Below are 16,445 nucleotides of genomic sequence, written 5' to 3' on the forward strand. Positions count from 1 at the left end.
TTGGTATAGCTTCACTCCGTCAGCACTTGCTGCTTCTCCTTGCCCTTACATCGTGGAGATAGCTTCTTACCTTAAGCCTCATGAGCCAGCCTCTGCTAGCTTCCAGTTTTTCTTCTGCACCTTCCTCACCTCTGTCAGCCTTCATAGTACTGAAGAGAGATAAGGCCTTGCTCTGGATTAGGCTTTTGCTTAAGGGAATGTTGTAACTGGTTTTGTCTTCTTTCCAGATCGCTCTGACTTTCTTCGTATCAGCAGTAAGGCTGTTTTGCCTCTTAATCGTGGGCTCTCTGAAGTAGCACTTTTACTTTCTTTCAAGAACTTTTTCTTTGCATTCACTACTTGGTTCACTGTTCGATGCAAGAGGCCTAGCTTTCAGCCTGTCTCAGCTTTTGACGTGCCTTCCTCACTAAGCCTAATCGTTTTTAGCTTTTCATTTAAAGTGAAAGAGGTGTGATTCTTCCTTTCATTTTAACTCTTAGGGGCCATTGTAGGATTATTATCTGGCCTAATTTCAATGTTACTGTGTCTCCAGGGAAAATGGGGCAATTGAGGAGTGTCATTTTTGTCTCTCTCCTATATTATTGCCCCCACAGCAGTCAAACATTTTGAAGCAGGCAGTGTTTGTATCCCCAGTATTTATCAGTCTCTGGCACACAGTTGAGACATCCCCTGTTCAACATTTGGATAAGTGAATTAAAGTGGATTAAGTATATTTGGAAGGCTAAACAATGGCTTCCAGAGGTGTCCAGGTCCTAATCCCTGGAATTTGTGTACGCTCCCTCATATGGCAAAAGAGACTTTGCAGTTATGGTTAAGTTAGGGATCTTGAGATAGGGAAATATCCTGGATTATCCGGGCGGGACCGGGCTGGAACCTAAATGCAATCACAGGTGTCCTTATAGGAGGGAAACAGAGGAAAATTTGATTACAGAAGAGAAAGGCAGTGTGACCACTAAAACAAGATGCTAGGCTGCTGGCTTTGAAGATGGAGGGAGGGCCATGAGCCACCAAACGTAAGGAATGTAGGTCTAGAAGCTGGAGAAGGCAAGGAAATGGATTTTCCTCTAGAGTTGCCCAGGGGAATGCAGTCACTCCAGAACCTTGACTTTTGTTTGTTGAAACTGACTTCTGATCTCCAGAGCTGTGTGCAGTAAATGGAGTTGTTTTAAGCCAGAAGTTTATTGGAAATTTGTTACAGAAATATGACATGATAGGTCTATTGCCATGTAAGTTCCAATAGATATATAAGTTCTCAGTTTTATAAATACTTCAAGAAATTGTATTGCTCCGGTCACTGAGAGAAATGCCTGCTGTAGCCTCCAAGATGCTTCACACTGTCTTACCACTTCCTGGCATGAAATGAGTTACCTCCCTGTTTTATTTTGATATTCCTGCTTGAGGTCAGATACAACCATTGCTTTTGGACAATACCAGAGGAGGCTACTTTTAGTTCAGTGCTTCAAGAACAGTTTATTAGGCACCTGTCATCTATGAGGCACTATAACCCTAGGGCCTCAGGATGTACAATTGGAAGGATTTGGCCTTTTTGGAGGTGAGGGGAGTATTTCCAGTGGAATGATGTTTGGATTGAGTGTTGAATGATGAGTAAGAAGAATGTCAAGCGAAGAAAAGTGGAAGACATTCCAGGCAGAGGGAGGAGGTGGAAGTACAGGGTTGGTGCCATGAACAGTGGAGGGTGCTTCCCTAGACCTTTGTGAGTCAGGGGATTTGTGAGAGAAGAACCTGGAGGAAGCTTGGGATGATATCACTGAAGAATGTAAAGGAGAAGATGGGCGAGTAGATGGAAAGACAGAAAATAGACATTCATATAAGTATAAAGACAGACACAGAATCAGAAAGGTCTAAGGCTGGAGTCTTGGGACACACTCATGCTGTAAGGAGAGGCCAGAGGAGGAGCCATGCCAGACACCCAGAATGAAAGACCAGAAAGCAGTCTCACCTGGAAAGGAGATGCCATAGTAGTGGAGTAGAGGGCCCCGGACAAGAAGGGAGTGGCCACTGGTGTCACACAGCAGACAGCTCCGGCAGTAGGAGGCCTGAAGGTAGTTGGATTTGGCAACAAGACCTTGAGTGGAGCAATAGTGTGGCAGAAAGTGTGACGCAGATTGAGGATTAAATAGTAACAAAGGAAATAGGAGTGAGAGAGAAGGATGATGACTTGAGGAACAGGTACTGTCCTCACTGACAGGCTGTGGGGGAGTGAAATGGTCATGGCGTCTGTCTGTGCAGCAGGCCCCGTCCATTTGCAAGGATCACTGGCCCTTCTTCCCATTGACTCTGCCTCCCTCCGGTTTTTAAAACTGAAGGTATATTTTAGGTACAGTAAAATTTACTTTTTTTTAATGTGCACTTCTGAGAGTTTTGAGAAGTAAATACGGTATTACCATTACGACAGTTAGTGTAGAATAGCTTTGCGATCCCAGGACATTCTCCCATGCCTCCTCTGTAGTCGGCCGCTTGCTGTCCCTTCCAGCCCCTGACAGCCACGGCTCTGTTTTCTGTCGTTGTGGCACCTGCTGAGTATCATTTTATGCTGTCACATATTAGAATTAGTGATTTGATTTTCTTAATCTGGGGCTCTCAATCTTCCCATCAGAGGTAGTTTTGTGTATTTACTCTTGTACTCCCTACAATAATTTGAAACTCTTTTGGATCTTGTTATGGGGCTCGTCAAATGCCAAATATAGAATCGAGTATTTTTGCAAGTAACTTTTTGAAATGTGTTATAAGAAGGAAGCTTTTGTTTTATGACTGTTGTATTTTTGTGTGCTTTCTGAGTATTTTTCTTAATGCGTTTGGCTTATGATGCATTTGGCCCATTGAGGGAAAAGCAAAAGTTATCGTCAGGATAGTTAACTAACTGCGACTAAGAATATTCTAAACTGATTTAGTTTTAAGTTTAAAGATGCATTTTCCATTGGATCTACTGCCATGGGTCCAATAGTCACTAATGCCAGGTTATATAGTGACAGTGTACTTAGTAGTCTGAAGTAGACAGTTAACTTTTAGTCTCTGATTTCATTGAATATCTTTTTTTTGTTTGTTTTTGGCCTGCTTCTGGATCAGTTCATAAACCCACATCTTTATGTATGCTTAATGTCACTGGAGTTTTTTATGTTTGTAATAGTTACCTTGGCCATTATCAGTACACAATACAGCCATGCATCTCTTAAGAACAGAATTATGTTCTGAGAAATGCACCCTTAGGCAGTTTCATCATTCTGCAAACGCCATAGAGTGGACTTCCAGAAACCTAGATGGGCCAGCCTTCTGTACATGTGGGCTCTGTGGTATTGCATATTGCTCCCAGGCTACAGACCTGCACAGCATGTTACTGTACTGAATACTGTAGGCAGTTGTAACACAATGATAAGTATTTTTGTATCTAAACATAGAAAAGGTACAGTAAAAATACTGCACGAAAGATCAAAAGTGGTGCACCTGTATAGGGCACTTACCATGAATGGAGCTTGCAGGACTGACTAAAAGCTGCTCTGCGTGAGCCAGTGATTCAGTAGTGAGTTAATGTAGGGCATTATGCTACTGCAGACTTTATAAACACTTTACATTAGGCAATACTACATTTATTATAAAAAAATTTAATAATAATTAACCTTAGCTTATGGGTAACTTTTCTACTTTATAACTTTATTTTCTTAACTTTTTTACTCTTTTGTAATAACACTTAGCTTTTAATGCATACATTGTACAATTGTACAAAAATGCTTTCTTTATTATATCTCGTTCTGTAAGCTTTTTTTCTACTTACAAGAACTTACTTTTATTTTCTGAACTTTTTTTGGTTTTGAGTAATATGTTGGATTCCCATGTAATGACATCTATAACGTCACTAGATGATAGTAGTTTTTCAGCTTCATGATAATCTCATGGGACCGCCACTGGTACATGTGCTGCATTGCCGACCAAAGCAGCATTATGCAGCATAAGGGATTAATTACCCACTAAAACAAATAGGCTAGTTTCCTTTTGTTCAAGTCTAGGACTATACCCTGTCAATAATTCACCTTTTATCTTTTAAAATAGTTTACTTGCTACTTCTGCCCCTGACTGTAAAGGGACATAATGTCAGTACTAATCCCATTTGGTTGCAAACAGCAAATAGGTAAATGATTTGCCTTTTCAAGGTCTAGCCAGTATTCTTTGGTGGCTTTGGATAGTGTGTGTTCTGAGTGATTCAGGTTCTGTTTTCTACTTTCTCAGCAACAATTCTTACTCCTTCAGAAATCATTGTGGCAAGCATTGGCATAACCAAAAGCCTTTGGAATGCCTGTAGGTTTTCTTCAAGTTTGCAGATGTTCACTGTATTATGTTTCTTTTTAGTCAAAACCTTAAGTCAGGGTGAAAAAAATCGATTTTGTGAGAATACAGCTTGGAGAACTGACCTGGCAGCAGTTCATTAAGAAATAAATGAATAACACCTGGAGGTTTGCGTTTACCACCTGCTCATATGAATTATTGGTGTAATGGGGCTGCTAAAAATAGATAAATTTTTAAGCTGCATTAATAAGCATTTGGGTAATTGCTCCCACTATTTAGTGTGGGTTGGACCATATCTTGAATGTTGTGTTAAGTTCGGGTCATCTCAGAGGAAACATTTAAAAAGTTTGAAAGTTGCAATGAGGTATTTTTGGCTGCTTTTAACAGAGCTCACGGACAAGAAACCAGCAGTCTAGAGGGAATTGCTCACAAAGCAGTAAGCTTCATGTCATTCGAGGGGTTCAGAATACAGTATTTGCTTCATAGGTAGCGACTATTTTCTGGAATGTTCTCCCCATGTTCCCATGGCTGAAACAATGCCCACACGTAGTGATTGCACATATGAGGAAGAGACGAATGACCATCTCTTAGGAAAGATGTCCTGGAGGGATCCTTGGGTTAGATGGACAGTGTGGCCTCAGGTGCCACCCTTTCCGTGCAGATGGTATGATTTCCCTCAAAGACCAGTGATTTTATGTGAAAGAGATGATTAGCTGATGACGTTTTAAACCAAGTTATAGGATTTGTGGATAAAATTTGACTTTAGAAACTAACCTTTTATGTATTTTCTATTGCTAAATTGTGCTCCAGACTTTATGAACATTGTAAGCTTTATAAACATTATGCTGTTTTAGTGACATTGTAATGAAAAGACGATATTTGCTACATTTGCTACACCACTGATCACCAAGATTAATCTGGTTGGCTTGAGTGGCTACTCAGGTCACCTCTGGTGCCCTCATTGAGTCAAAAATGATGACTTTCCCAGACAGAGGGAAACTGTTTTCAATATTGATTCTACAAGTAGCCATGTTCCTCTTTTGACAGTTTCTAAGAATGGCAATACCTCTTTCTGATGATGCCATTCACATAATCACAAAATAACAACTTTGAGTTAGGGAGGCTTTTGCTCTTCATGAACTAGTGAAAAGCAGAATGAAAGGAGGAGGTAATCGAAAATGAGATGTAGACGTGCATCCGAACTGGAAACCAGAAGATTTGATCAAACAAATACAAGGAAATCATTGTGTATGAGCTATGTGGTATTTCTTCAGAGATTTGATACACAAACTAAGAGATATCCATCCTGCTCTTTGTTCCTTTTTCATTCTTTTGAGGCCACCCTCTCTCTTCCATTATAGAGCACCAAAACTACTTTGGGATAGATGAAAACCTTGGTCCAGTGGCAGTCAGCATCCGGAGAGAGAAGGTGGAAGATGCCAAGGAGAAAGAAGGATCCCAGTTCAACTACAGGGTGGCTTTCAGGACAAGTGAGGTAATGGGGCTGCTTGCCATTGTTACTGGGCTAAAGTCTAAATCTCCTTTGATGTTACTGCTTGAGTTTGTTTTAGATAGGGTACTGAATTTTTTTTTTTAATGTTAATGATTGCAACATTTAAGATAATTAAAAAGGGCATTGCAGTATTTTGTTCCAAATGAAAAATTTGGAAACATGCCATGGATATTAAGTGGCTGTATTAGTTCATTCTCACACTACTATAAAGAACCACCCGAGACTGGGTAATTGATGAAGAAAAGGTTTAATTGACTCACAGTTCCTCAGGCTTAACAAGGAACCTGACAGGGAGGCCTCAGGAAACTTACAATCAAGACAGAAGGTGAAGAGGAAGCAGTCTTGCCATGCTGGAGCAGGACAGAGAGAGAGTAAAGGGGGAAGGGCCACACACTTTGGAACCATCAGATCTTGTTGGAATTCACTCACTGTCATGAGAACAGCAAGGGGGAAATTCACCTCTGTGATCCAGTCACCCCTACGAGGCCCCTTCTCCAATTTGACATGAGATTTGGGCAGGGACACAAATCTAATCCGTATCCTTTTGCCCCTGGCCCCACCCAAATTTCATGTCCTTCTCACATTGCAAGATAGAGTTATCCCTTCTCAGCAGTCCCCTAGTCTTAACTCACTGCAGCATTAACTCAGAAGTCCACAGAGCAAAGGCTCATCTGAGACAAAGCAAGTCCGTTCTGTTGATGAGCCTGTAAAATCAAAAACAAGCTGGTTACTTCCAAGATGCAGTGGGGGTACAGGGATGGGAAAATGTTCCCATTCCTAATGGGAGAAATTGGCCAAAACGAAGAGGCAGACCCCATGCAAGTCCAAAACCCAGCAGCAGGACAGTCACTACTACACTTTGTTACATTGAGGACCCAGGTTAGATTCTTGCTTGTCTTGCTTTTAGTGGAAAGTGAGATTGTTGTATGAATTATACAACATGTATAGCTAAATAGGTAGATACTCATCTATATAAAGAATTAAGTCTGAAGCTGGGCATGGTGGCACATGCCTGTAGTCCCAGCTACTCAGGAAGCTGGGGTGGGAGGATGGCTTGAGCTCAGGAGTTGAGGCTGTAGTGCAGTATGGTTATACCTGTGAATAGGCCCTGCACTCCAGCCTGGGCAATATAGCAAGACCCTATCTCTTAAAAAAGGAAAGAATTAGATCTGTCCAGCACTTTAGGTTTTATCCCTTTAGCTCATTTTAATTAGAGGGATATGTATTTGGCAGATATCCAGAATATGTATTTTGGTTAACTGCTTCTAGATCAGAGAAAACATAGAGCCCTTTTCTAGTTTCCAGCTGCATGAACATGTGTACTCCTGTTCATCTTACCTAGTACATAGGTGTCCCAGTGACCTAGGCTCCATTCTAGGTATATGTGAGATAAAGCCCCTTTCTTGAAGTGACATATTTTAAGTTATAGATCTATGCTGTTCAATTCAGTAGTCACTAGCCGCAGGTGGCTACTTAAATTTAAATACTTAATTTAATTTAAATATTAAATTTAAAATAACTAAACAAAATTAGAAATCCTTTTCCTTAGTGGCATTAGTGATTTCAGGTGTTCAGTAGCTGATGTGGCTAGGGTCTCCTGTATTAGCATAGATAGAGAACATTGTCCTCATTTGCAGATAGTTCTGTCGGCCAGTGTTATGGAACGTTATGCAAACGTTAGGTATCCTTATGACTGCCATCAACCCACCTCCTGTTGTTAGTAGTCTAAGGACTCTAACCAGAGTCAGAGAGAGGTTGGATTAGAACTAGGTCTCTTGATTTATGGTTCTGGGGTTTTCTCTCTCATCATATTAGATCTTAGACACGTGCTTCAAATACTGATTGCATGTTTCTGTGGTGAGTGTGAGGACACCTAAAAAAATCATGAGACAAAATTAAGTGGCAATTTTCTTAGCCCTGAATCACCCTACCCATGGATGCCATTGACTGCTGCTCCCCTGTTCAGCCTCGGGAATGGTCATTATGGAAAATGTAATCTAAGATAAGAAAGGGAGTGGAAGAAAAGAAGATGGAGAGATAGGAGGAAGGGAGGACGGAAGAAGAGTGATCAGGTTCAGGATCACTCAGGTCCAGGATCATCATGTCTGGTTCCTTTGTTTCAACCTTCTCATGTGGGTTCAGAGTTGTAGGAATGTCCTAATTTTCATAGCATTGCTCTGCCTTGCTTCTCCTCATTCTTAGGCATGTATCTGCTCATTTCCACTCTGCCTGGCTTGTTCCTGGTCTTTGTATACTGTTACTGTTTAAAGACTCCTTGAGTGTTGACTTTGTTTCCTTAAATGTTACTTTAGCCCCTTTCGCTACACTGAGAAAGAGCCTTGCTTCTCTTTTTCCCGTCTTAAGGCAGCCAAACAGTTAGGCTATGAGTAGGTAATTGAGAATCAATATTAACCGAAGTCTTTTGTTTTGTCCCTGCAGCTTACAACACTGAGAGGAGCAATTTTAGAAGATGCTATCCCCTCTACTGCTAGGCATGGTACCGCACGAGGACTACCTCTCAAAGAAGTTTTGGAATACGTCATTCCAGAGCTGAGCATTCAGTGTCTGCGACAGGCTTCCAACTCACCCAAGGTTTCAGAGCAGCTGCTCAAGCTTGATGAACAAGGGGTGGGTATAATGTGAGATTGTATGTTTGTGTGTGAATTTGTGTCTGTTTCTAAAAGTTCGGGAGTTTTCCCATCTGTCTTGTAAGATCATTTATTTTAAATGCCTCAGAACATTTTCTCTTTAGTTTTTCCCAAATATGTTTTTATACTAGTTTGAAAACATGATGCCATTATAGTGTAACACACTTCCTGCTGAGTTGTGACTTTTTGTTATTACCAAGCTTTTGGTGTGTCCCAGCTTGCAAGAGTGCATCTGATTGCATGATTAATAGAAGTCGATAGTGGTTTTTTCCAGGATTTAAAAATCTTGTGTTGGCCCTTTCCCTGAACCAACATTTATTCTTCTCTACTATGTGGAAGGCATGATGCTGACAGATGGTTGTGAACAGCAAGCGTTAGGAAGATTGAAGCTGACTAAGACCTAGTCCCTGGCCTATGGGAACAGTAAGACTAAGAGCAGAAAGACCGCTCCAAGGCAGAATATGATAAGAGATCTTGGAGAGGTGTAAAGGCAGTGAGTACTACTTTGGGGAAAGAAGAAATAACATCTGGCTGGGCACCTCTCCTGAAGAGGTGGCATTTTAACTGGGCCTTTGGACTTGGATAGAATTCTAAGAGGGAGACATGAATAGTTGCTGTTTTAGGAACTATGACTAGTTTCTTTACAAAGAAAAGAGGTGTTGAGGTGGGTTGGGGTGGGGAAAGTAAGTTGAGACTAGAACAAATGAGACCCGGAATGCTAGGCCAAGGAGCTTGTACTTGATTCAGGAGGCAATGGGGAGCCATTGAAGGTTTTCCATCAGGATGTGATGTGATCAGAGCTGTATTTTAGGAAGATTATTCTGGTAGAAGAGAATTGTACAGGCTGATGAAGATAGAGACTGATGGCTGTGTGGAGACCAGTTATGTGATTATTGACATTGTCCAGGAGAGAATTAATGATGAACAGGATTGAGATGGTAGTTCAGAATATGGAAAAAATGTCTTTTAAGTTTCAGATGCAAAATAACTCATAGAGGAAACCGAGCGTTACATGCTCAAGTGCATGCAATTTATTTTAAATGAGTGGATTTGTTTTTAAATCCATGATTTTAAAAAGACAGTGACAATGTATATTTTCAGAATTTCCCAAGCAGCATCCTTCTGCACGTTTTAGAGGGAATATGAAGTATTTCTTGGTTGACCAAATAATACTGTGGTTAAAGTTGAATATTTGACACCTCAGATGGCTAGAATTCTAAAAGTGATGAACCTAATTGGTCTAACAAGTTAACAGTGCATTATTAGCAAAAAGAAGCAGATATTGTAACACCCAGAATGAATAAACTTGAGATCTGTCTGTCTCAGGAATGAACGCTGACATTAAAAACAAAAAGCAAAAAAAAACAAACCATGCTCTAAACTTGCGCGTGTGAGTTCTACAATTGTGTGATACACAGAATCGATTTACCATTATGACTGGTAAAGTATGTGGAATATATGAAATGTTCATGAAACATACATGAACAGTATATGAAACAGTTGATGAAAACATGTTACGGCAGGATAGAGAGGATACATCGGGGTGGGTTGAAAGTGCTCAGAGCTCGGGCAGGCTTGATGAGAAGAATAGCATTCATTTGCATGTTGTAAGACAGTTGGCGTAAAGAACTTGCCACCCATGTGGTAGGTAGTTCTTGATCCCTTTGTAGGATATGTCGGTTCTCCCTTTAAAATAGATCACTGTCCCACAGAGCGGGCGCCCGGTGGGTGAGGCATTCATTTGGTCCCCGAGGCTGCTCTAGAAAGTTTTACAGATGGTTCATGTTCCCCAGAAGCCCTCAGGGCTCTGCCGCTGCCCCCGTCTAGGGCTGCTTTCACCAAGCAGTGAAAAGAGACGTCATGGCAGCTGCAAGTTGACTGATGTAACCATCAGTCTGTATCCTCATGAGCCTGTCTTAGGCATCAGTGAATGCGGCTACCTTTCTTCTACCAGAAAAATCTTCCTAAAATACAGCTCTGATCATGCCACATCCTAATGGAAAACTTTTGATGGCCCCCCATTGCCGTCTGAATCAAGTGCAAGCTCCTTTGGAATTTTGTCGGTGTCGTCAGATAGGTCTAGAAGCCAGGCAGTTGTAAAAACCAGGCATTCTAAGTGTTTTTACTGAACACCTATTTACAGTCTGATGTCAACGAATGAATTTAGAAAACTGGATTCTGCTTTGATAAAACCACTGCATTTCATATCTCTAGTAGTAGTTCATGGGCTTTTCTTTAGATTTTATATTCGTTTGACTTTGGTATACTTTCTTAATGGTGCGCAAACTTAAGCACAAGATGGCATTTTAACTCCCTAAAACTCTTAATGGTATCAGATTCCCATTATACATGAGGAAAACATACTGTTCATATTCATCTCTAAAAGAGATTGGGCAGCTTTTTTAGCATCCCAGTTTCTCAAGAATCCTTACAAATCGCCGCTAACCTGTTAGGGTGGTGGAGAGTTTATTCCAAGCAGTGCTGTTTCTTTACTCATTTTCCTAATAGTAAATCTTCCCAGGAAGGGATGAGCCAATTTTGGTTATTGTTCTAAGGGTTTGTTAATCTTGAAAATATATTTAAAATACAACCTAATTATGGGCCGGGCGTGGTAGCTCATGCGTGTAATCCCAGCACTTTGGGAGGCCGAGGTGGGTGGATCATTTGAGGTCAGGAGTTCGAGACCAGCCTGGCCAGCATGGTGAAAACCCATTTCTACTAAGTATACAAAAATTAGCCGGGTGTGGTGGTAGGCACCTGTAATCTCAGCTACTAGGGAGGCTGAGGCATGAGAATCGCTTGAACCAGGAGGCAGAGGTTGCAGTGAGCCAGGATCGCACCACTGCACTCCAGCCTGGGCGACAGAGTGAGACTCTGTCTCAAAAAAATTGTGTGTGTGTGTGTGTAACCTAATTACATATATTGTTAGTTTCTGCTCTTTTGTAGTTTGCAAACCATCCTGGTTTGTCATGTAGCCACTGAGTATATGTGCTCTGTACGAGACAGGTTTCAGAAGTAGGAGATTCTGTGGGTGTTTAGATCATTCCTTCTGTTCCTTCAGTTTGGTTGGATGTTTTGAGGAGGAAGACTCGAACACTATGGAGAATTTTCAGGAAAGTAAATATTAAACAAGACCTTGATGGTTTTGCTACTTTTATCTACATAATTTCACTTCTCCAGTTCTAAAATCCCATTTTTCCTTTTTAAAAAGACTATCCCAATGTATTTAATAGGTAAATTCATAAAATTATAGAGGTTGACTGTAAACAAAGTGTTATTTAGATGAATTATGACAGCTCACTATCTTAGAATATTATGAAATCCTTAACAGAGTTATTAGTTGGTTCTTAAGGCCAACTGCCCGATTCCCCTCTTGTCCTCTCACCCCAGATGTATACGTTTACTCAAATATCAGATTTGTTTCAACCGAAGTCAAGCAGGTCTAAATAAATGAGACTACATGCTTAGAACAAGTAGGCTGAGTCAGGAGAATGGAGGGGAAGGGATTTATTGGACACTCAAATATATGCTCTAGACAGTTCTGAGGCTTGGTTTTTTTCTCACCTTCATTTGAATGTAAATTTTCTTGTCAATAATACCAAAGCTTCTGGCCTTGGAAATAGAGCAGCCAGTTCTTATCCTGTCTCAGAAAGAAAATGGGACGTGGGTTGGATCCTCTGCTGTCTGGGCAGTGTGTATGTATGTCCAGCTGCCAGCACTGAAGCCATAGGGAATTTTGACAAGTGAATATTTTTAGTTTGCAGCAGTGCTTGTGTCCAAATGCAAGCCTAGTTCTATCCCGGGACTGTGGGACCGCCACAGCTCTTACCAGATCCGTTAAGTAAAGGTTGCTGCAGTAGACTTAAGTATTAGGCTTAGCTTAAGGTTTAACGAAGCCTTGGTCTGAGAGAATGAGGAATGTTAGTGTATGGATTCCGGAGTCCCTCCTTTCCTTTATGTTATGATGGAGCTGAAGAAGTCTGCTGCTAGCTTTCTGATATACCCCGGGAGTATTTAGTAGTTGATACCACATTTCAGTTGTTTTCCAGGTTTCTGAAAGGGACTCCGGTGAGAGAGAGATCTTTACTGAACATTTCATTCTGTTTCATTGTTGATTTCATTTTTGGTTTACTGGAATCACCTTTGTTATAAACAAGCTACAGTTCTTTACTGTGATTCACTGGAGTTATTTCTGGCTCCTAAGTTTCACCTAGCAAACTGGTCAAAAGTAGGCATGACTGGCAAATACCTGTGAGTGGTAAACTTGTGCCATGCCATGTGTGTAGCAAGGTGTTTTCTTTGGAGTCAGAGTATGGCAGCTGTCCTAAGACACTTGAGGGCCTTGAAATCTGCTTTAGTCACATCCACTGATTCCCATGGGCCCAGGAGCTTCTTAGATGGAAATGCAAATCTTGTTCTAGATCCTGTTAGGATCTCGACACAGGCTGGTGTGTCCGATGGCTGGCAAGAGAGGGGTGTGAAGTTGACAGTACAACAGTCAGTAATGAGGTCTCATGAAATGTCAGTTGTCCAGTTGTTTGGCCTTTGCCTGAATGAGAGTTCACAGAAATAGCAAGCCCACAAGACTGTCCGAGTCAGAGAGGAAGTATGCCAGGCTGCTGATGGCTCTGCTTAGCATACCGTACACACCCTGGGCTCCCAAACAGCTGTATTCCAGGACTCCCCATTCAAGAGCTGGATGGGAGAAGAGAAGAGGAAGGGGTTTCCTCCTGGAGATGCCAGAGCAGACTGAGGCAAGCTGCCTTTGTGTCCTGGGGCAATGGAGACAAAGATGGCCTTCAGATGATGTGGCACATGGCACTGGCAGTGGTCTCAGATAAGCAGCAGGTAAAGGAGCAGAGGATGAGCAAACAGGGACAGCAGCCACTGGGGCAGAATGACCTCTGAGGCTGAGGATGATGGTGCAGCAATTCTACTGGGTGCAGAGGAAGCAGGGGGCACTGAGATGCACAGGCATTGGAGTGAGTGAGTATTCTGCGGTATTAATGGTGGACTCTAATTACAGCCAGGGCCAAATAACTGGGGGGCTGAAATTCTCCTCTCACAGCGGAAGAGACGTCAACTAACATCGTTGTCCACAGTGGGAAGTGGTCATTTTCAGGCCACATTGTAGTATTCATATAGATTCCAACAATCACAGATGTCACCAACATCTGTGTAATAATTGGTAATCATAGTAGTTTCTCTGATGCACTTTAAGATCCTGAAATGTCTTCTGAGTCACTCAGGAGCAAATAATGTTTACAATAAAATGAGGTTAGGCATTTTTATTGTACTTAATATTTTTTGAAAATGATTGTCTGTTCTCAGTAAATGTGGTATCTCATTGATTTAGATAATTGAGTTGATCAGAAACATTGATTCCTCAATCTCTGGGTGAATAGAAATTTTTCTTCTTGACCCTGCTAAAGTAGTAGCTCAATAAACTCATAATGTTAGGTATTGAGTAGTATATGCACACCGTCTCATATCCCCACACTCAAGGTGCAGATCATTTTCCTCGCTGTGCAGTTGGGGATCTCCTGGCCTTGACAGGGTCCCAACGCCCATGAACTGCAATGCCATAGCATCCATCAGTGTAGGTAGCTGATTCAGTCAGATTGTAAACAGGTGATATTTCCTTTTATAGTCTCTCAGCACTTAGTCGAGATCCGAATACATTCAGGATATATGGGTAGTTGACTCTACCTGCTCAACTCTTAAGTTTATCCAGCATGCAGTAAATGTTTCCTGATGTCTGCTAAGGTCACCCAGGCAGATGTCGCATGCCTTTCTTGCATAGTGTGTTGTCATTAGGGTAATAATATGGATGAGACTGCTGTCATCACTTTACTGCTCAAGGGAAATGAGTATCATTTTGCCTTATTTTACTAAGAGAGTCAGCTATGAATTTTGATTAAAGGCTCTATTTTACAGCTTGATAATAAAAGTGAACAGTGTTATGGATTGATGTCTTTCGGGAATTGGCAATGTCTGATAATCTGTCAGCCTTTCAGGCTCAGATTGCTGGTAGTAAGATTAAGAACTCTGATTGCATGAGTGAGAAGTAGTTCCTCTTTGGGGGACATAAGAAAGGTATAAAAAATGCCTCCAGTTTCTTACTGGTCTTGGGAGGAAGTCCCAGGGCTTCCAGCATGAACGTGGCATTGACTGTAAGATAGGATTACAGCAGGAGCTCCTCAATTGCTATTAGATTCTTTGTGGTACACTGTATATTTAGCAGATGTTTTCAAGATAGTAAAAAATGTAACAAATGAATATAATCGTATAGCCAGAGTTATTTTTTTATGGCAACAAAACATTTTAATGTTTATATACATATATCACAATTTCCATTGGATTTTCTACCCTTACCAGACCTTAATTTGGTTTGTTTTTTCCTTATAGTCTTACATATTTACAAGAAATACATAAAATTCAAATAAAGAAGTAAAAGGTATTACTAGAGAGAGAAACTTTTAAAAGTTTGTAGCCTTTTTTTCTTTCCAACTTAGAAGGTCATCCTAATTACTATATGAAGTGTGTAAGATTAAGTATTTCCACAGTTCTATTTTTAAGTAGATGCTTGAACCTTGACTTCCTGTCCGTTTTGGAAACCTGGCAAATCCCACATGGCCGTAGCCGTACATTTAATTTGTTAGGGTTTCTGACATGTCTCCAGCTGTATTCTGGGGTTTCTGGGTTATTCTTTGTAGCATCTCACACAGTGGCAGTTGCCTACTCTTTTGCTTATTCACTCATGGGAATTGTTCTGGCATGCTGTCCTAGAACAATTCTCAGCTTCTGTAGTTTTAATTTTACTGGAAGTTAGCTTGTGTGATACGCTTTGCCAAGTAATTATATTTCTCCCCCATTTCAGCTGAGCTTTCAGCACAAGATCGGGATCCTTTATTGCAAGGCAGGCCAGAGCACGGAGGAAGAGATGTACAACAATGAGACGGCGGGACCAGCTTTTGAAGAATTCCTTGATCTTCTGGGCCAGAGAGTCCGACTGAAAGGATTTAGTAAATATCGAGCTCAGCTGGACAATAAGAGTAAGTTTAATGTTGGTGTGTGTGCACAATTTTAATTCTCCAAAGGCAGACATGCTGCGTAAATCCAAGTAAGTGATCACATGCCCTCCTGTTCCCGACCCCAGAAGCAGCCTCGAAAGCTTATTTGGAATAGACTTTAGATTTCCTCAGATGAACAAAGGAAACACATTTCTCAAGAGGTATATGATTCACGTCGTAAGCTCAAAGGGTCAATTCTTTTTCCTTTGTAACACCAGCAGAGAGATTCCCCAGTGTTTCATGAAGAATTGTTTAATATTTTCTTCTTTCTTTTACCCTAACCTCTTCGATTATACCCTTGTTTCAGTATACCAAGGACAAGCACTGCATTTATTTCTAAGAGACAAAATATTAACACATCCATTCATGCTGTGTTATTGGGCTTATTTTGTTCATTTCTAGATTCATGATGTTAACCAGGGAGGTGGAGCAGTGGTTAAAAAGCGAATGCATCTTCACACAATATCCCCTTATGACAGACTTGCACATGTACCCCCTGGATCTAAAATTTAAAAAAAAAAAAAAAAAAGGCTAATGCATCTTATTTTTCAAGGATTTTATTTAGATCCCCTTGAGTGGAGCACCTACTAGCTGTACAGTGACAGATTGACTGGCCAATCCAAAACATGGGCTTTATGCCCTCCTAGGATGCATGAATTTGTCTAATAGCTACACATAGATAATCATGTTTCTCCTGATGTCTGTAAGTTCTATGTATTTTATCTTTGTGCTGTTATTTAGTTGCTATGAGTATCTGAAATACCAGGCAGAGTAATTTGATGTATATTGGAAAATTCGGCTTATTATCAAACAAGTGCTTGCTCTTTGAGTGAAAAGAGATGAACAGAGAGTCTAAACTTGGAGGATCTGAAGGAGCTTCTTTACACGACTCCTAGAAGGAATGGTGACGTG

The 16,445-nt window shown here is 41.0% G+C and overlaps 1 protein-coding gene across 14 annotated transcripts in view; it reads left to right on the top strand.

Annotated features, from left to right (window-relative positions):
* The window catches only part of SIPA1L2 (signal induced proliferation associated 1 like 2), a 231,018-nt gene that overhangs the window by 130,749 nt on the left and 83,824 nt on the right, over positions 1-16,445 (top strand). For all 14 annotated transcript variants that reach the window (XM_077998594.1, XM_077998606.1, XM_028849678.2 and 11 more), the window contains 3 exons: positions 5,661-5,794; positions 8,252-8,440; positions 15,341-15,515. In XM_077998594.1, coding sequence (XP_077854720.1) covers positions 5,661-5,794; positions 8,252-8,440; positions 15,341-15,515 — 498 coding nt within the window. The remainder of the gene's footprint in view (positions 1-5,660; positions 5,795-8,251; positions 8,441-15,340; positions 15,516-16,445) is intronic.

The sequence above is a fragment of the Macaca mulatta genome, chromosome 1 (genome assembly GCF_049350105.2).
Source record: "Macaca mulatta isolate MMU2019108-1 chromosome 1, T2T-MMU8v2.0, whole genome shotgun sequence".
Classification (NCBI taxonomy): domain Eukaryota; kingdom Metazoa; phylum Chordata; class Mammalia; order Primates; family Cercopithecidae; genus Macaca; species Macaca mulatta.